The 17,910-nt window shown below is 41.7% G+C and overlaps 1 protein-coding gene across 4 annotated transcripts in view; it reads right to left on the reverse strand.

Annotated features, from left to right (window-relative positions):
* Positions 1-17,910, reverse strand: part of NUBPL (NUBP iron-sulfur cluster assembly factor, mitochondrial) — a 211,904-nt gene that overhangs the window by 164,018 nt on the left and 29,976 nt on the right. For 2 of the 4 annotated variants that reach the window (XM_055131554.1, XM_004612155.2), the window contains one exon: positions 2,422-2,512. The exons of the other annotated variants lie outside the window; for them this stretch is intronic. In XM_055131554.1, coding sequence (XP_054987529.1) covers positions 2,422-2,458 — 37 coding nt within the window. In that variant the 5' untranslated portion in view covers positions 2,459-2,512. The remainder of the gene's footprint in view (positions 1-2,421; positions 2,513-17,910) is intronic. 4 annotated transcript variants of the gene reach the window in all.

Below are 17,910 nucleotides of genomic sequence, written 5' to 3' on the forward strand. Positions count from 1 at the left end.
ATAAGTATTCAATTCAGGTTTTCCAAGGTTTCCAGTATCTCATCTTTACCAGAAAGCCTATTTAATGGCAGCCAATTTGCAAGCATCAAATTTATGATTTCAGCTTCAGTAAAACAAGAAGAAATTAAAGTTCAGTTCAAGTATTTATGTTGGCACAGACTGAACAGACTACTTAAGACAAAACTGACACCAACGCTCCATTTTGCCATCACTCATTCCACATGCACTAGTTTTCACATTACTTTAATCAAGAGACAGACATAATGAGGCTATCATTTAAACTACTCAAATTCTTTACTCCTCCTTTATGAAAGTTTGACAGCTTGGCTCAAATCACATATCTGCAAACTAAGTATGCATTCCACTAAAAGGACAAAGAAGGAAACTAGAACAACTTAGCTTTATTACATTTTTATTTCATGAAGCAAAAATCTAAGTGAATACTCATAAGGCTTCTGAGGTCAATTTTATCATCATTAGATCTTCAAATTTCCTTCAAAATGTGTGAGGAAAATCTGTAGTCTTAAAAACAACTATACATAACTTAATGTTGCAATGATTCCAACAACTAAACTGCAAAAACATCTTAAATAACAAAAACAATTAATTTTTAATGATAACAACAAAAATACTTTTATTATCTGCACATGTAACAACAAATACTCTTTAGTAAGTACATTTTATCCTAACTCACTGGGAAATTAAAAGCTTAAATGAAATGAGGAGAAATTATTTGATTTTGCATTACTATAATTAGAACATTTTATTAAATAATTTTATTTCAAAAGATTTTTCAGGGTCTGACAGAAGGACAGGATAAGGCACTTGTCTTGCACAAAGCTGAACCCAGTTCAATCCCCAGAAACCCATAAGGTAACTCCGAGCACTGTCAGGGGTGATTTCTGAGCATAGAACTAGAAGGAAACCCTGAGCACAGATGGGTGTGGCTCCCAAAAAAAAAAATTTTAATAAGTTTACCAGTTGTTATTACTTTCTATTTGTTGACTGTAGTATTTCCTTCTTCTTAAATCTTTATGTATTTATTAATAGCTCCATAAGATTAGTAAATATTTAAGATTTATTCAAAGAAAGTATTTTGTCCTACTTACAGTACTGAGAGAAACTAAGGTTTGGGGGATTCTAAAAATACCTTATGATGAATATGACAAAAGTCTGATTTGAGGAGGTCACCCCAGCAATGTCTGAACTTGGGGTCTGCAACATGTTAGGCAAGTGCTCTACTACTTAAGCAATATCCCTTGCCCTTGGATTCATTAAAAGAAACAATATGTCTTATAATGAAAAATATTTTAAATTTACTTAAACTTTTTTGCCCACTATGCAGTGTTCAGAGATACAGTGATACCTTGGCCAGATGGTTCAGTGCTTAGCCTGGATGCAACTTTGACAATAGGTGCTTGGGACTGAGTCTGGGTTGACTACAGGCAAGCCTAGCGCCTTACTCATTGTACTATCTCTCTCACCCACTCTCATTTTTAAAAAAGGAGAAGGAGGAGGAGAAGGAGGAGGGGGAAGAGGAGGAAATTACAGATTGTAGGACACTTGCCTTGCATATGGCCAATTCAGGTTCAATCTCTGGCACCAAACATGGTCACCAGAGCCCGCCCTCGAGGAGTGACCCCTGAATATGTAGTCAAGAATAGGCCCTGAGCACTGCTAGATATGACCCCCAAAGAACCAAAAAAAAAAAAAAACACCGATTTGAAAACATAATTTTTACTTCTTTTAATAACTTGCTATTCATATATTCCATATTGCCAAACATTCTCTCTCTTTCTCCTCTTTCTCTCTTCCTCCATATATATATATATATAAATGTATATATATATATGTATATATATATATATATACAATGAGCCAACGTTTTGCTTTTGGGGCCACATCCAATGCTGCTCAAGGAATACCCTGGCTTTGCACTCACGAATTACTTCTGGTAGTGCTTGGGGAACCATATGAGATGCTGGGGGTCGAACCTAGGTTGGCCCTCGTACAAGGCAAGAGTACACATTGTACTATCACTCCAGCTCCTGAGCTAACTTTTGATCACTTACCACATACCCTTCACAATGATACATTTATTAAACTCTATATGTTTAATAAACATATGTGTGGGATTATACACAATATTTTAGTCTGGTGAGTAAAACTCTTTATGGTACTTTATAAATGTGGGGTGGGAAAGATGAGAAACAAAGTTAAATAACTCACTGGAAAGCACACAATTAATGGCAGTGGTGGGATTCAAACCCAGACAGTCTGACCTTGTATCTGAATTCCAAAGTACTATATTACATTGTGTATAAAATACACAAGGAACATATCACTATGCCTGAGACCCAAGAGGTGCTAAATAAATAAAAGCATAATCATTATCATACTGTTTATGGCTTCTGTACTTACTCTGTGATAATTCTGGACTTCCCCTCAAATTCATCATCTTTGGTATTGATGGGCCATACACATCCACATCTAACAAGCCAATGGCCTTTGACTATAAGAAAACATAATTTATTATATTACTCCCATTTCTCATCAAACATAAAGCTCATTGCATAGAATGTCCTGACCCCATGCCAAGCTGTCTTCATCAGGGAAACTTGGAGGGGGGCAGGTTGAGTTTCCCTCCCCACCCCAGCAGAACCCCCTCCCATACCCCCTACCCCTCACCCCCTTTACCCCCGCCATCAGCCAAAAACCTCCAGAACTCAACTGCATAGCCATGCTCAAGGCCGCTCTCCACAGGCTCGAATGAGCCTCACCTACGGGAGAACCCGCAGAAAAACCCAGGTACGCAAGACCCATAACTGAGATCTCCAAGCTGGCGGCTTGGAACAAGACTGGACCTCCTCCCCCCAGCTCCCCAGTTTTCTAGTAGCTTGGCAGCCACATCCACAAACTGCCTCTGGCATCATATAATCTCATCAACAGCCAAGATTGAGAGACTATGAAATAAAGCTCCCGGAGGGGAGTGACATAGAATGTCCAGGAGCACGTAGCCAAAAATGCGGCAGTACGTTTATACTTATACTCTTATACTCTAGCCTACTGATGTACCATATAGGATGCTGGGGGCTGAATCTAGGTTGGCCCTCGTACAAGGCAAGAGTAGGAGTTGGGTTTAACATATATACTTGTCATCTCTTATACAAGAGCTTAAATGGATCCAGGATGAAATACAGCAACCCTACAGACTTTCCTCTTATGGTGGTGGGAAGGTGCACGGTGGTGGGATTGTTATTTGAATATCATCTGTAATGAACTATTGTGAACAACTTTATAAAAATAAAATTAATTTTTTTAAAAGTTCACTGTAACAATAAATCTAACTGTTGAAAATACAACTTGCAAAATAGTGCAGAATCACAACCTAAACCACTGCTTCCCAAAGTGGGCAATACTGCCCCCACAGAAGGCCAGGGAGCAGGGAGTGTGAAAGTGCTGTGGTGGGGCATGGTAGCAGTCTGGGTACAATGCCCCTTCAACTTGTTTGTTTCCCTAAGGAAGGTAGATGAGGGGGGTGGAGGGAACAGGGTGACTTTTCTTTTAAGGGCACAGTATTTCAAAAAAGTTCGAGAACCACTGAGCTGAATTTTTAAAGCAACAAGAGTGTAAACTGCAATAATCATTTTCTGTCATTTCATGAAGTTCTTCTACATAATTGACTAGAGAAATTCATTATCTTTATATAGTATAGTCCAGATCTCCTATATAGTCACAAATCAATTAAGGCTGCTTTGATCTGAAAAACTGCACATTCACAATGTTAAAAATAATGATTTACAATAGTAGGCAAAGCCCTAAGAAGATAGAGCACTAATTTTAGAAAGTTCCTAAGAATATAGATATCAAAAAAAAGAAAAAAAATAAAAGAAGCACCAGAGAAACAAAATAATAAAGCAAGTTATAAATTCTAATGCAGATATGGTAAGGAAATACTAACAAGGACAGAGACCAACACAATCCAGACACCTCTTCTGTGCAGACCACAGTGGAACACCATGGTCTTCTGGAGAAGTCATCATAAATGGGCAGTTTCCTCTGATGACCCTTCTAGCAACCCAAGTGCACCAGAGTCTGACTACTCTCTGCTGGTTCCCAGTTAATCAGCAGCTCAGACAAGGAAAGGAAAACAAAATTTGCTCTTCCCAAATACCTTTGATCTTCTCCCCCATTCCTCTTTCTCCTTTGCTAGATTATAGAAATCTATTATTGGTTTTTTTATATACAAATAAATGAATACTGATATTAACTGTATGTTTCACTAGGACATACATCTCTTCTCCTTTTGCTTTATCCTAAAGAAATAAAGTTCTGGGGGAAAAAATGGGAAACATTGAAACCATAAACTTCTCTCTTTTTTTTTTAATCTTATTTTCAGGCCATATTCAGCAGTACTCGGGACTTACAACTGGCTCTGCAGTAAGGGATCACTACTGGCACAACTCAGGAATCCATATGGGATGTCAGGAATTGAGTTTACATCGGCTGTATGCACCCACTATACTATCTTTCCAGTACCATAAACTTTAACACTGCTATAACCATATTGCCTAAATTATGATTTTATCAATTCTTCTTTTTTTGTTGTTGTTTATGTTTTGCCTTTGTGGGCCCACACCTGGTAGTGCCCAGGGGCTATTCCTGGTTCTGTCTCAAGAGTGACTCCTGGCGACAGTCAGAGAGCCATATGTGGTGCCAGAAATCAAACCAGCGGCAGGCTGCATGCAAGGTAAGTCTTCTCTCTGGTTCACCAAAAGAATTCTTTAGCTTAGGGAATATGGCTCAGAGGCATGACACTTGCCTTGAATATTTGAAATCCGGGTTTCAGTTATCAGCACCACCTTTCATTTTATTAAAAAATAAAAATCTTAAATAATATCTCAACTTCTATATTATCTATTCCCAGAAACAAATTTACCTCCCAAACATCACTTTCTGATTCCAATGAGCACACAAAATAAGATAAATCCAACAATTATGTTCCTAACTCTACACTAATTCAAACTGCAGTTCTAAGAAAACAATTTAACATCCATGTGTGACTTATTAAAACTAGGAACTATGGATTAATATATATATTTCAAAATCAGCTTATTAGGGGCTAGAATGATAGTACAGAAGGGAAAGTGCTTGCCCTGAGTGTGGTAGACCCCAGTCAGCCCTAGTCTCACATACGGTCCCCGAACATCCTGGAGCATCACTCCTGAACACAGTCAGAAATAGGCTTGAGCACTACAGGTTATGCCACATCAAACCCCCCAAAATCAGCATATTGTAAAATAATCTAGGAAATAAAATAATCTAGGAAACACTTTATCTTTAAGTTTAATGTAATTAAGAATCAACTTTTTTTATATAAAAGTATTAACTTTCAAAAGGTAGGAAGGAGTATTCCATACAAAATTTTGACCTTCTTCAACTCATTTATAAACCATAAGCAAGAATTTAGTTGAATCAAAATTAAATTAAATTTATTCTGGATAACAATGTTTTCAAGTGAAAGGGCCTAAAACCTTAAAAATGTGTAAGTTGCTAATGGGAGCTTTTAAGAGTCTGCTGACTATGGTTATCACCTTATAATTTCATTTATTTTCTATTTTTTCTCATGACATCTATAGAATCTAAAATCTCCCACAAAATAATTCCAATTTTATAAAAAGTGAAACTTTGGTACCATGGCTTCAGACAAAACTGCCGTAAAATGTCTTAGTGGGGGTTGATTTCACAAGTACCTAGAAGGTTGCTAATAATCAATACCACATAAGATTAGAGGGCAGAACAGAGATGCTTCTCTTCTGTTTATATTCTAGCCCCATGAGAAGTTAACCACTGACTTCAGTTTAGTGTCAAAGCTTACATATATGAAAAGGCAATGGGGGTCTGGAGTGACAGCACACTGGGTAGGGCGTTTGCCTTGCACGCGGCCAACCCGGGTTCGATTCCCAGCATCCCATATAGTCCCCTGAGCACCGCCAGGGGTAATTCCTGAGTGCAGACCCAGGAGTGACCCCCGCGCATCGCCGGGTGTGACCCAAAAAGTAAAAAAAAAAACAGGCGATGGAACAGAGGAAGGTAAGATCAGGTAGAGAGAGGGAGGGAAAAGGAAGAAGAGGGACAACGACAAGGAGGCAGGAGGCAGGAAAGGAGTGGGAAGTTTTATCAGCACTCTATGAGGATGCTGCATGCACCAGTCCTGCACTAGAGGCCTGGCTGGCATAGGCCCACTGACCCCAGGGCTGAGCTCTGCACCCTGCCGTGGCCCCACTCAACTCGTGCCAACCTTGCTGCAGGACTCCTGAAATGTGTCCTGTCCAACCCCCAACCCCCAAACTCAGGCCTACTATTCTAGGAGGCAAGGTCAGAGGGGTGCTGCCGATGTAATCAGAAGCATCCACCCCAGCCAGTCCATCTTCACCCTCTCTGGAGGAGGAGGAGGAGGAGGAGGAGGCCCTGCCAGGTCCAACCCACCAACAGGACCCCCTCTGTGCACTATGAGCCAAGACTGGACGGTCCTGACTTCACAATATCAACACCATCATTCTCTGCTGTCTGGCACAACTATTTCTCAGCCCTTTCTGGACAGTTTTCAATTGTTTTCATAGTAAATATAATTCAGCTGTGACCTCTTGAGTGCGTTTCATGTAAATTAAAGTGTCGGGTTTTAACTGACAGGGATGAGACATGGACGGGGACAGGGGGGCAGTGGAGGCAGAGGGGGCAGAAAGAACCTGCATAAATAGTTCTCTAGCCAGTTTGGGGAAATGGGGTGGAGGGAGTGCAGGGGGTGAAGGAGGGGATCGGTCTTTAAAAACATGTCACCCTAAATCACCCAAATAAACACGCAGACATTGCCTGATTTATCTCCCACTGCTGGAATTCCTTCCTGGTGCCAGACACCCAGCTAAGCATTTTGTTGATATTTCTCATTGACTCCTCACAGCAACCCCCGCAAAGGGTAGAACCTTCCTAGGATGAGAAAGTGTGTAAAACTAAGACTCGAAATGAGCTTTTGAACAAGACTTCTTTCTTGGAATAAAGTTAAGTGGGAAATTAAACACAAATATACCAGCTTCACAAGCCTCTACCAGAACTTGATCTGACAACAAAAGACTAAGAGAAAGGGCCCAGGGAGAAAGTGCAAAGGGATGGAGCCCCAATGCATCCCCCTCTCTGGGAAGAACTGGATCCCAGCACTGCTGGAGCTGAAAGAGTCAGCACACTAAAGGGCAAACAAATATTAAGGGGCTAGAGAGAGCACAGGGGGTAAGGCCTGTCCTAATATGCTGCTGACCCCAGTTGGAGGACCTCTGAGTACTCCAGTGGGAAGAGCTGTGTGTGGTGGGGAGGGGGGAGGAGAATAGGGGAGTGAAGGAGAGGAAAGAGCAGATAAACTAGTTTAAAAAAGTTATTCATTGTTTAAAATCTCCCCCACCAAAAAGGTTTCTAGTTAAAATAAGTAATGGGGTGGTTAGGAGTGGGATTTGTAGGAGATAATGAAGCTCTCAGCTGGACAACTCTTCTTACCCCTTCACCTATACCCAGGCAGACGGCCTAAGGAGAGAGTATCACCATGGACACACAGCTACCAGGTTAACAGGAGACCAGGTTAGTCAGGGGCACAAGTAGCTGCTGGAGTGCAGCCCTAGAGAGGCCCAGCTGTAGATTAGAGTAGCAAGCCTCAACCAGGGACACAGGTTACAGGGTTCCAGCCTCAGACCACAGACCAGGGAAGCGTAAGCTGGACAGAGAATGATGTAAGGACAAGACCAGGCCACCATACCCTGGGGCCAAGCAGATGGCCTGGGGATAGGACAAGTGGCACTAAATATTGGTAGAAGGAGGAGCCTGGACATTGGGGAAGGAACCAGACTCACCTGCTTAAACTACAATAATTTAACTTCTTGAGTATCTGAGTCTTGTAAGCAAATCCTTAATATAATACTCAAGAATCCACTAACTCAGGAATAAATCTACTTTTGCACTAACATGAGCACCATCTGGAGATCTGGAGTGACCCCTAAGCACAGAGCCGGGAGTAGCTCCAGAGCACTGTGAGGTATGGAGTCAAGCTGCTTCCTTAAAAAAAAAAAAAAACCTAGCATGAAATATATCGATATTTTAATATAAATCAAATACTATATAGGGGACTGGAGCGATAGTACAGCAGGTAGATCGCAGAGCTGACCCATGTTCAATCCCTGGCATTCCATAAGGTCTCCAAGCACTGCCAGATGTGATCCCTAAGCACAAAGCCAGGAGTAAACCTTAAGCATCACCAAGTGTAGCCCCAAACAAAGATTAAAAAAGGAAGTTAATTAAATTAAACACCATATGGCCTTGTGAACCATCCGATCAGTGGACACTCAGCACTACTAAGTATCACCAAAGCAGTCAGAAGCATTACATGAACTAATGAATGGCATGGTTGCATTCTAATAACATTTTACTTACAAGAATAGTAAGAATTGGGTGAAAAGGTCATAGTTTGCTGACAATGAATTGTAGCCTTACTTCTTTAGACTGTGACTCACACCCCATACAGGATAACTGAGTCACTAAGAAATCGTTAGACTATGTTTTAGGACCAGAGAGACAGTAAAGCAGGCAAGATGTTTATTTGCTTTACACATGGCCAACCTGGGTTCAATCTCTGGCACCACAAATGATCCCCTGACCTCCACCAGGAGTAAGCCCTGAGCACTGCCCCTGTGGACCAAAAACAATGAGATGCTTTGAAATATTCTTGATTTATGGGGCCAGAACAATAGTATAGTGGGTAGCACATTATACAACTGCATTGTTCGCAGCCAACCGGGACTTCATCCCAGGCGTCCCATGTTTCCCAGAGCACCTCCAGGAATGATCCCTATGCGTAAAGCCAGGACTAACTTCAGAGCACTGCTGGGTGTGGCTCAAAAACCATAAAAATAATAAAATATTTATGATTTATTATCAGGAAATTTTTTACTTGCATATACCTATGTTATATATCTATATACTCTGTAAAAACTTCTGTGGCAGAAAAGGTTCACATGTGGAAAACACCCTGATTTAGAGGATAAGCTTTTTCTCAACTACGATAGTCGATCACTAAGCTGCTTAACAGCCATGATCCCAGAGACACACAAATAAATCTCGGAACTCAGTGGCTTTTGGCAGAAATGCGTCTGGTCCTTGTATTAAGTTACGGGTGCCCAGCCACCCCAGGTGGGAAAAGGTATCATCCCTCCGCCTATTTTCCCTGGTGGCTCGGTGGCTGCCATCTTCCAGAGGCCATTGGACAATCAGGTATGGGCCTGATGGGATAGGGTGGAGTTGGCCCTTTCCTCTCCCGCATCAACGAGACCCTGAGTCGACATCCACAAATGACCCCTCCGGCTACTGGTTAAGTTGCTTAATGGCCATGATCCCAGAGACACACAAACGAATCTCAGAACCCAGAGGCTTTTGGCAGAAATCCCTCTAGATTTAATTATTAAAATTTTAGAATTCCAAAATCACACGGCCATGACATCATATGCTATCCATAATCTGCAATAGAAAACAAACTGTCTAATGTTGACTTTTCGGCAGGTCTGAGCGTTGGGGGGAAATCCCAAATAATAACGGTGGGTCTGGTGTCAAATTATGGAATGTAATCAAAGTAGAGAGAGAGTAATGTGGAAATCATCTGCCACACAGGTAGGGGCAGGGTGTGGGATAGGGGATATACTGGGGCTTTGTGGGGGCAAATAAGCACTGGTGAAGGAATGGGTGTTTTATCATTGTATGACTGAGACTTAAACCTGAAAGCTTTTCAACTGTTCTCATAGTGATTCAATAAATAAATTTATTAAAAAAATAAAAGATAATCAATCACTCACAAATAGAACACTGGTAGAGGCAAGAGCAGACAGGACATAGTCATCTTTTGGTGTTAAAAGAGCTATCTTAGTAAGGTTTATTACATCTTTAATTACCAAGTTTATAAAAATAAAGTGTCATACGGTTGATGGAAACACACTTTTCAGGCTGTTTCACTTCAGCAAGGTTAGTACTGTCACTGTCACTATCATCCCATTTCTCATCGATTTGTTTGAGCGGGCACCAGCAACGTCTCTCAGTGAGAGACTTATTGTTACTGTTTTTGGTATATCCAATATGCCACGGGTATCTTACCAGGCTCTGCCGTGTGGGCGCGATACTCTCGGTAGCTTGCCAGGCTCTCCAAGAGGGGCGGAGGAATTGAACACGGGTCGGCCGCATGAAAGGCGAATGCCCTACCACTGTGCTATCACTCCAGCCCAAGGTTAGTACAACATGGTTATATTTTATACATCAGGCACAAAATCAGCATCCATTAAACAGAAACACCAAAGCTGACATTAATTAGGGCAAGCTGTACTAAGCTTATATTGGACAGTTACTGGACTGGTAAAGTAAACTTAGCTACAAAAACTCAAACGTTTTCAACTAGGAGCCATAGTACAGTAGTATAGCAGTAGTACAGCAGGAAAGGAGCTTGCCTTAAATGCAACTGACAAGGGTTCAATCCCCAGCACCATAAGTGGCCCGTCAAGCCCCACCAAGAGTGATCCCTGAGTGCAGCCAGGACTAAGCTCTGAATACAGACAGGTGTGGCCCCCAAAATAAGAAGCAAACAAGCAAAAAACTTTTTCAAGTGTAGAATTCAATATTGTTGAAAAGGTACCAAATAAACTTCACTTTTTATAATTTATTCCATTATACTTAAATCTGCTCCATTTTAAGTGTATCATCTTTCAATTAAAATTTCCAAGCAGCTTTTATACTGTAAGAAAATTAATGAGCAAGGTAGGAGGCTATAAATAAAAATATGCAGGTGGGTGTCTAGCAAAGTTATGAATCCTTTCCACCTCACTTCTCCTAAAGTAATTTTACTTAGTCAAAAAAGCTCTAATTAGAGCATCATGCTAAGTGAAATGAGTCAGAAAGAAAGGGACAGACATAGAAGGACAGCACTCATTTGTGGAATATAAAGTAACTGAATGAGAGACTAACACCTGAGGATAGTAGAGATAAGGACCAGGAAGATTGCTCCACGGCTTGGAAGCCGGCGTCACATGCTGGGGGAAAAGGCAGCTGAGACAGAGAAGGGACCACCCAGTAAAGCATGCTTGGAGGGCTTGCTCGGGATGGGAGATGCGTGCTGAAAGTAGACTAGAGCCCAAACATGATGACCTCTTAATACCTGTATAGAAAGCCATAACACCCAAAAGAAGGGACTGTAAAAGGGAATGTGCCTGCCACAGAGGCGGGGGGCAGGGAGGGATGAGGTGGTGGGAGGGATACTGGGACCATTGGTGATGGAGAATGGGCACTGGTGGAGGGTACTCGGTCATCGTATAACTGAAACGTAAGCATGAAAGTTTGTAAGTCTGTAACTTACAAACGAATCACAGTGATTCGCTAAAAAATTTTAAAATTTAAATAAATTTTTTAAAAAGCTCCAATTAGAATTTTATCTATAACTTGAGTCTGGCTCAATGAATAACCAATAATAAAAGTCCTCAAAATATATACAATAGATAATGACATTCACTGTCACTGTCACTCTCACTGTCATCCCGCTGTTCATCGATTTGCTCAAGTGGGCACCAGTAACGTCTCCATTGTGAGACTTGTTGTTACTGTTTTTGGCATATCAAATACATCACGGGTAGCTTGCCAGGCTCCTCGGTGCGGGCAAGATACTCTCGGTAGCTTGCCGGGCTCTCCAAGAGGGCCAATCCAGGTTGGCTGTGTGCAAGGCAAACCCCCTACCCACTGTGCTAGAATTAAACATAAACAGACTATTATAAAATATGATTACCATCTAAATGTTACAATATACTTAACCTAATAATACTGATATTATGCTGTTTTCTAATTTCTATGCTATAATAGAAATCTAACCGGTGACAGTTAAATTTTTTAAAAAAAAAAAAAGACATCAAATCCCAAGATACCATTCAGATTTCAGATTCGGGGTTTATTTAAAATTTGTAACACGGGGCTGGAATAATAGCACAGTGGGTAGGTCGCTTGACTTGCACACGGCCAACCCGGGTTAGATTCCCCGCATCCCATATTGTCCCCCTAGCACCACCAGGAGTGATTCCTGAGTGCAGAACCAGGAGTAACCCCTGAGCGTCAAAAAAATAAAACAAAATAACATTTGTAACACATCGTGAAAGCTGTGAAAGGTGGCATATTCTTCAAATTGTACTGTTGCACTACTGCAAGCAAGTGGAAGTCTGAGAGGCTACAAGTCCTCCTGGCATCAACAACAGTTATGATACACTGCATCTTACAAAAGAATTTATAGTAGTAAGACTGAAAAGCTTATGACATGCCAACTTGTGGAGCTGTGGCTACCAGAAGACAGGGAGGCGGGAACAAATGGTGGAGGGGGTCAATGAACCCTAGTGGAGGGCGGCTGGTCCCTCAGTGTCAGGTGTGGTAACAAACATTTGAAGAGGTGTGATCTTTTACCCCTAAATTATTCACCATGCTGTAAACCAATGCTCTATTAACTCATAAATAACATTGAAAATGAAAGGGGAAATGACTTTGGCCTAGTGATTAAAGAAAAATAACTACCAATGCCTTGAGCTAAAGAGGTCTTTGAACACAGGAAGAATGAGAGGAGTTGGGAGACGTTCCGAGACTGGCTGCTGCTCTGCAGCCTGGAGCTGTGAGCCAGGTCCTGCCGCACACAGCCAGGAGTGTGTGTCAGCACCACACGCAAAGGTCAAAGGGAGTGTCTCCTGGCCAGTGCTGCAACAAAACATGTGTGAGCACTGCAACAAGAACACAACCATCAGCGAGCCCTAGCAGAATGCACATCAGCACAGTGAAACGAGCACAAGAAAGGAGCAAAGCCCACCACAGGATGGGTGAGAACAGCAACCTCTGCATCACAGAGGGACAGAAAGAGAGGGGAAGAAAACTCAAAAAGATTCCATTATATTTCCAGAGAAATGGTCATGCAGAATATGCAGGGGAAAAGATAATTCTTGGCACAAACCCCTAAAAATAACAACCTTTACATGCGATACCAGTCAACCACCATTTTTGCCAAATCTAAGCCCCAAACCTAAAATCTCTACCAAAAGAAATAAAAAGCAGTCTCTAAAAGCCAGTATTAATTCCTTTTGAACAGCCTTCTACCACTGGCCCACAGACAGGTGCTGGCTGCAGTGTTGAAACCAGTCATCCAGACTGGTGTGAAAAGAATGAGCGCACTGCTGTAGAATGGCTCACTAAACTCAATGGGGGCTGGAGGAGATATGCAATTCTGACAGCTGTCTTGCAAAGAAAGGCAATACAGCAATCACAGGAATCAGATATGAACAGAGCTTGGATCTACCCTCCAGACCCAAAATCATAGGAAACAAGTAACCAGGTTTGAAACCCAGGCCTCATTTCAGTAACTGTACCAACACTGCCCTGCTGAGGATTAAGGACGGTCCTTTTTCCTGAAGGAGATGTGATGGGGAAAGTAATTAACTGAGAAAAAGAGAGAGAAAGAGAGAGAGAGAGAGAGAGAGAGAGAGAGAGAGAGAGAAGAAAAGAAAATGAATATGAGCCAAGTCAGGGAGAGGGAAATTAAGAAGGAAAAATAGATGGCTGTGTAAGAAAGATCTGGATAACTTATTGGAACTGAATGAAATAATGAAATTCATAGGATATATAATAGTTTTGCTACCAATATGTAACAAATGAAAGGAAATGAAAGAAGAATATACTAAGTGTACAATTAGGGTAGCTGACCTCTTTATAACTCATAATCAAGTTCACCAACTTCCATGAACAAAACAAGAGAATGAATTACTGGCAGCAAGCTGCACTTTACCAAAAGAAATCTAAAAGGTAGGTCAAAGGGGCCTGAGATGGAGACACTCAGCCAAGAGCTTCTTTAGAGCTATTCAAAACAAAATTGCTACTGCTTCTAATTGCAAACCTCAAAGCAAGTGGCACATAACGCTTCCTGCCTACAGCCATACAGAAAAATGAGGGGGAAGCAGCTTGCGGTTTTTTGTCTACTTAAAAATTTTAATACATGGTTTTTATTTTATTATGCTAGGTGAGGGCGGTATGTGTGTTTGTGTGTTAATGGAAGAGGAAGATCAACATGGAAAATTTCCTTACAGAAGATTGGCTTAGGACCTAGTTTAATGCATTCCCTCCCCTCCCTCTTACACGTTTAAATTTTTTTTAATTTTTATTTTTTTATTGAATCACCATGAAAAAAGTCACAAAGCTTTCAGGTTCAAGTCTCAGTCACTCAATGATTAGATCCCCATCCCTTCACCAGTGCACATGTTCCACCACCAAGAACCCCAGTATATCCCCCCTCCCACCCACCGCCACCTGTATGGCTAATGATCTTCACTTTATTCTCTCTATACTTTGAATACATTCGATATTTCAACAGAAAACTATTATTTAGAATTTTCCCCCAACAATCAAACCTGCTGAAAAGGCATCATTCGATAATTTGTTTTCCATTGCTGAGAATGAAGAATATCTGAGCTCACGCGGCCGTTGACAGCAGCCACACGGTTTTGGATTTCTGATATTTTAGCTCAGTTCACAGTTTCGTGTGCAGCTGCTCCGGATCTCGTGTGGGCAGAGAGCGTGCCAGTAACACCCCCATCCCAAGATCTCCTGCGCGCCACGTCACTGCAAGCTCATACCTCTGGGCAGTGGATTCTAGAAGATGGCGGTCGCCACGTGGGCACCGCCGCCACCGCTGCCACCACCCCCGCCGAAAGAAAAGGTTGGGAGAGAAAAACCTTTCCCCACCTGGGGCGGCATGGGGTTGTAGCTCAGTTCACAGTCTAGACGCATTTCTATAAGAAGCCACTGGGTGCCAAAGGTAGTTAGTAGACCTCCAGAATCATAGTCTTTAAGGAGCAGAGGAGCCTTTCCGTGTGCGCCCGCTCCGGATCTCATCTGGGCAGAGCCATTTAATTTTTTTTAATTACTCTGTATTTCCTTTCATATGACACTGAAGTCCCCTGTTCAATACAATGGTTTATTCTTTTAGAAAGTACCACAGGAGGCTGGGCAACAGCACAAAAGGTTCAAGCACCTTTCTTTCATGCAGAAGGTCAGGTTTGATACCCTGCACCACATGGACTGCCCCCCAAGCACCACTGGGAGTAACCTCAAAGCACATAGCCAAGAGAGCCCCTGAGCACCACTAAGTGTAGGCCCAAAACCAAAAATTAATTAAAATAATGAAAACCACCAAAGGGCTAGGATGAAGGCTAAGGTTACAAAATGCCTGCTGAGACTTTTAATGCCAGGTGGCACCCAGCACCACTGCACTGCTACACCCAAGCACTACAAGCCACGCGTGACAGGGCGTAGACCCTGGGCACCCCGGCACACGGCTGTGTGGCTTGGAGATGGCCATGGGTCTGATCCTCCGTGTCTTCCAGATCACTGAGTGCAATCTCGACAGCTCTGCTATCTGTGCCTCACAGCTCTGCTGCATAAGGCCCTCAGTGCTGCAAAAGTCATTTCTAGCTGCACCAGAGCTCAGTATATTGTGAGCCGTGCAAGCCCTCGTGAGCTGCCTCTTATAAAAAGCCATGTACAAGCACCACAGCTTGATATCTGAGGACACCTGAGCAACTAAAGCAAGCACTACGGCTGGGTGTGTAAGCACCACTGGTGCATGCAACCACCAGTCATCACAGTATCAGCAGAGGGAAAGGAAGGTGGGGAAAGGGGGAAGAAATGGCTAAAAGTAAAGCACCATAGAGGTAGACACATGTTTCAAGTCAATTAATACCTTTAGTACATACTAGTAGTTATCTGTTGGTGAACATAAACATTTGCATTTTCCATAAACTGTATGAACCTTGAGAACATAGATAATCTACCTAATCACAGAGATGGCATCTAGATTAAGACTTAAATAATTATACTATAAAGACATATACATAACTACATAAAAAATTACAGATTTCAAAAAAGATGTTTAAAAACCCTCAAGATAATGTTGCAATCATGCCTAAAAAAATTATAGTAGAAAAATATCAGTATCTTGGACCAGGCAAAGAGAACAGAGATTAACGGCCCCATCTTGCACATTGCTGGTCCTGGCTCAATCCCTGGAAATGCCTGGTCTCCTGAGCACCATCAGGAGTGATCCCAAACACTGCTGGGCACAGGCCCTCAATACAATACCTCCCCACCCTAAGTTTATATTAGTACATAAACCTAGCTAAGTTGTATTTAAATAATTTCAGTTAAATTACTATTTTGATATATCCAAGGTATACTTTTAAATACCTAAGTAATATCCAGTAATATTTTATTTGGGGGGGGGTCACATCCAGCGGTGCTCAGGACTTAGCCCTGGCTCAGTGCTCAAAGATCACTCCAGGCAAAGCTGGGGTCCATATTGGGTGCCAGGGATTGAACCTGAGATAGCCACATGTAAGGTAAGTGTGCTAACTGCTGTACTATGTCTCCAGCCTACATTGAAATATTTTTTAAATCAATAATTAAATTTTCAAAAATTAGCCCTTTGCTCAAAGTTTAAAAATAGTGTAACTACTAATTCTATTACCACATAGCAGGGAAAAATCCAAAAAGCAGGTTTTTCCTCATAAATGAAAATCAACATTACTCAATACAGTATAAATCCCCTAAGTAAATGCTATTCTTGGGTTTTGTTTGTTTGTTTTTTAACTAACATCTAAGGCAGAGTAGAACACATGAACAAGCAATTTAAGACTTCCCTCTTAAATGGATGGGAGATTACAGACAAAGAGCCAACCTCATAAAACCTCTGCTTCTTAACTATAAAATAAAGGTTAAGAACTATCTACCTAGTAAGATTTTAGTAAGATTACAAAAAAGAGTGAATTTGTGAAAATGAAGAATAGCTAGAAATTCAGTAATAATTCATGTCAGGTACTTCCTAAATGGTTTACTTATGATGGCTATTTTTTTTTCCTTGGATTTTTGGGTCACATCCGGTGATGCTCAGGGGTTACTCCTGGCTCTGCACGCAGGAATTACTGCTGGTGGTGCTCAGGGGACCATACAGGATGCAAGGAATTGAACCCAGGTTGGCCACGTGGAAGGCAACCTGCAGTTGCTATTGCTCAGGCCCCATGTTGGCTAATTTAATATTCGGAACAACAACCTTCAATGGTTGGTATATAATAACCTTCATCAGAAAAAGCAGGGCACAGGAAAGTTAACAATTTGCCAAAGGGGAGGAAGCTGAGTGCAGCAACTGAATAGGAATCCAGGCAGCATGCCTCAGAGTCCATCAACCACCAGAGCACACTGCCTCTCACCAATGGGTCAAATGAAGTAAAACTCCTACACAAAGAACTCAATAATGCCTGGAGTCCCTTCCAATAATGCCTCTTTAGGCACCAAAACAGGAAAACTAAGCATTCATTCTCACTGAGTAGCTGTTTACCACACAAGTCAACCATCCAAGTAACAGTCTAATTATTGAATAAGGTAGCTCTATGAAATAGTTTAACAATATGAAAATTGATTTTTAAAGCACTATTATTGTAGGTATTATTATTGCTATTATATTATTATTATTATTATTATTTTGGTTTGGTGACATACCTGGCTGTGCTCAGGGACTATTCCTGATGGAGTAGTCAGAGGAGCATATGCAATGCCAAGGATCGAATGTGGGTGGGCTGCATGCAAGGTAAATACTTTATCCACTGTACTATCTCTACAGCCCCCTACCATTCTTTTTTAAAATTTTGGGCCACACTGGTGGTGCTCAGGGCTTACTTCAGGCTGTGCAATCAGGGATCATGTCTGGTGAGGCTCAGGAAACCACATAGGGTGCTAGGAGTTGAAACCAGATCAGCTGGTGCAAGGCAAGCA

The sequence above is a fragment of the Sorex araneus genome, chromosome 3 (assembly GCF_027595985.1).
Source record: "Sorex araneus isolate mSorAra2 chromosome 3, mSorAra2.pri, whole genome shotgun sequence".
NCBI lineage: Eukaryota > Metazoa > Chordata > Mammalia > Eulipotyphla > Soricidae > Sorex > Sorex araneus.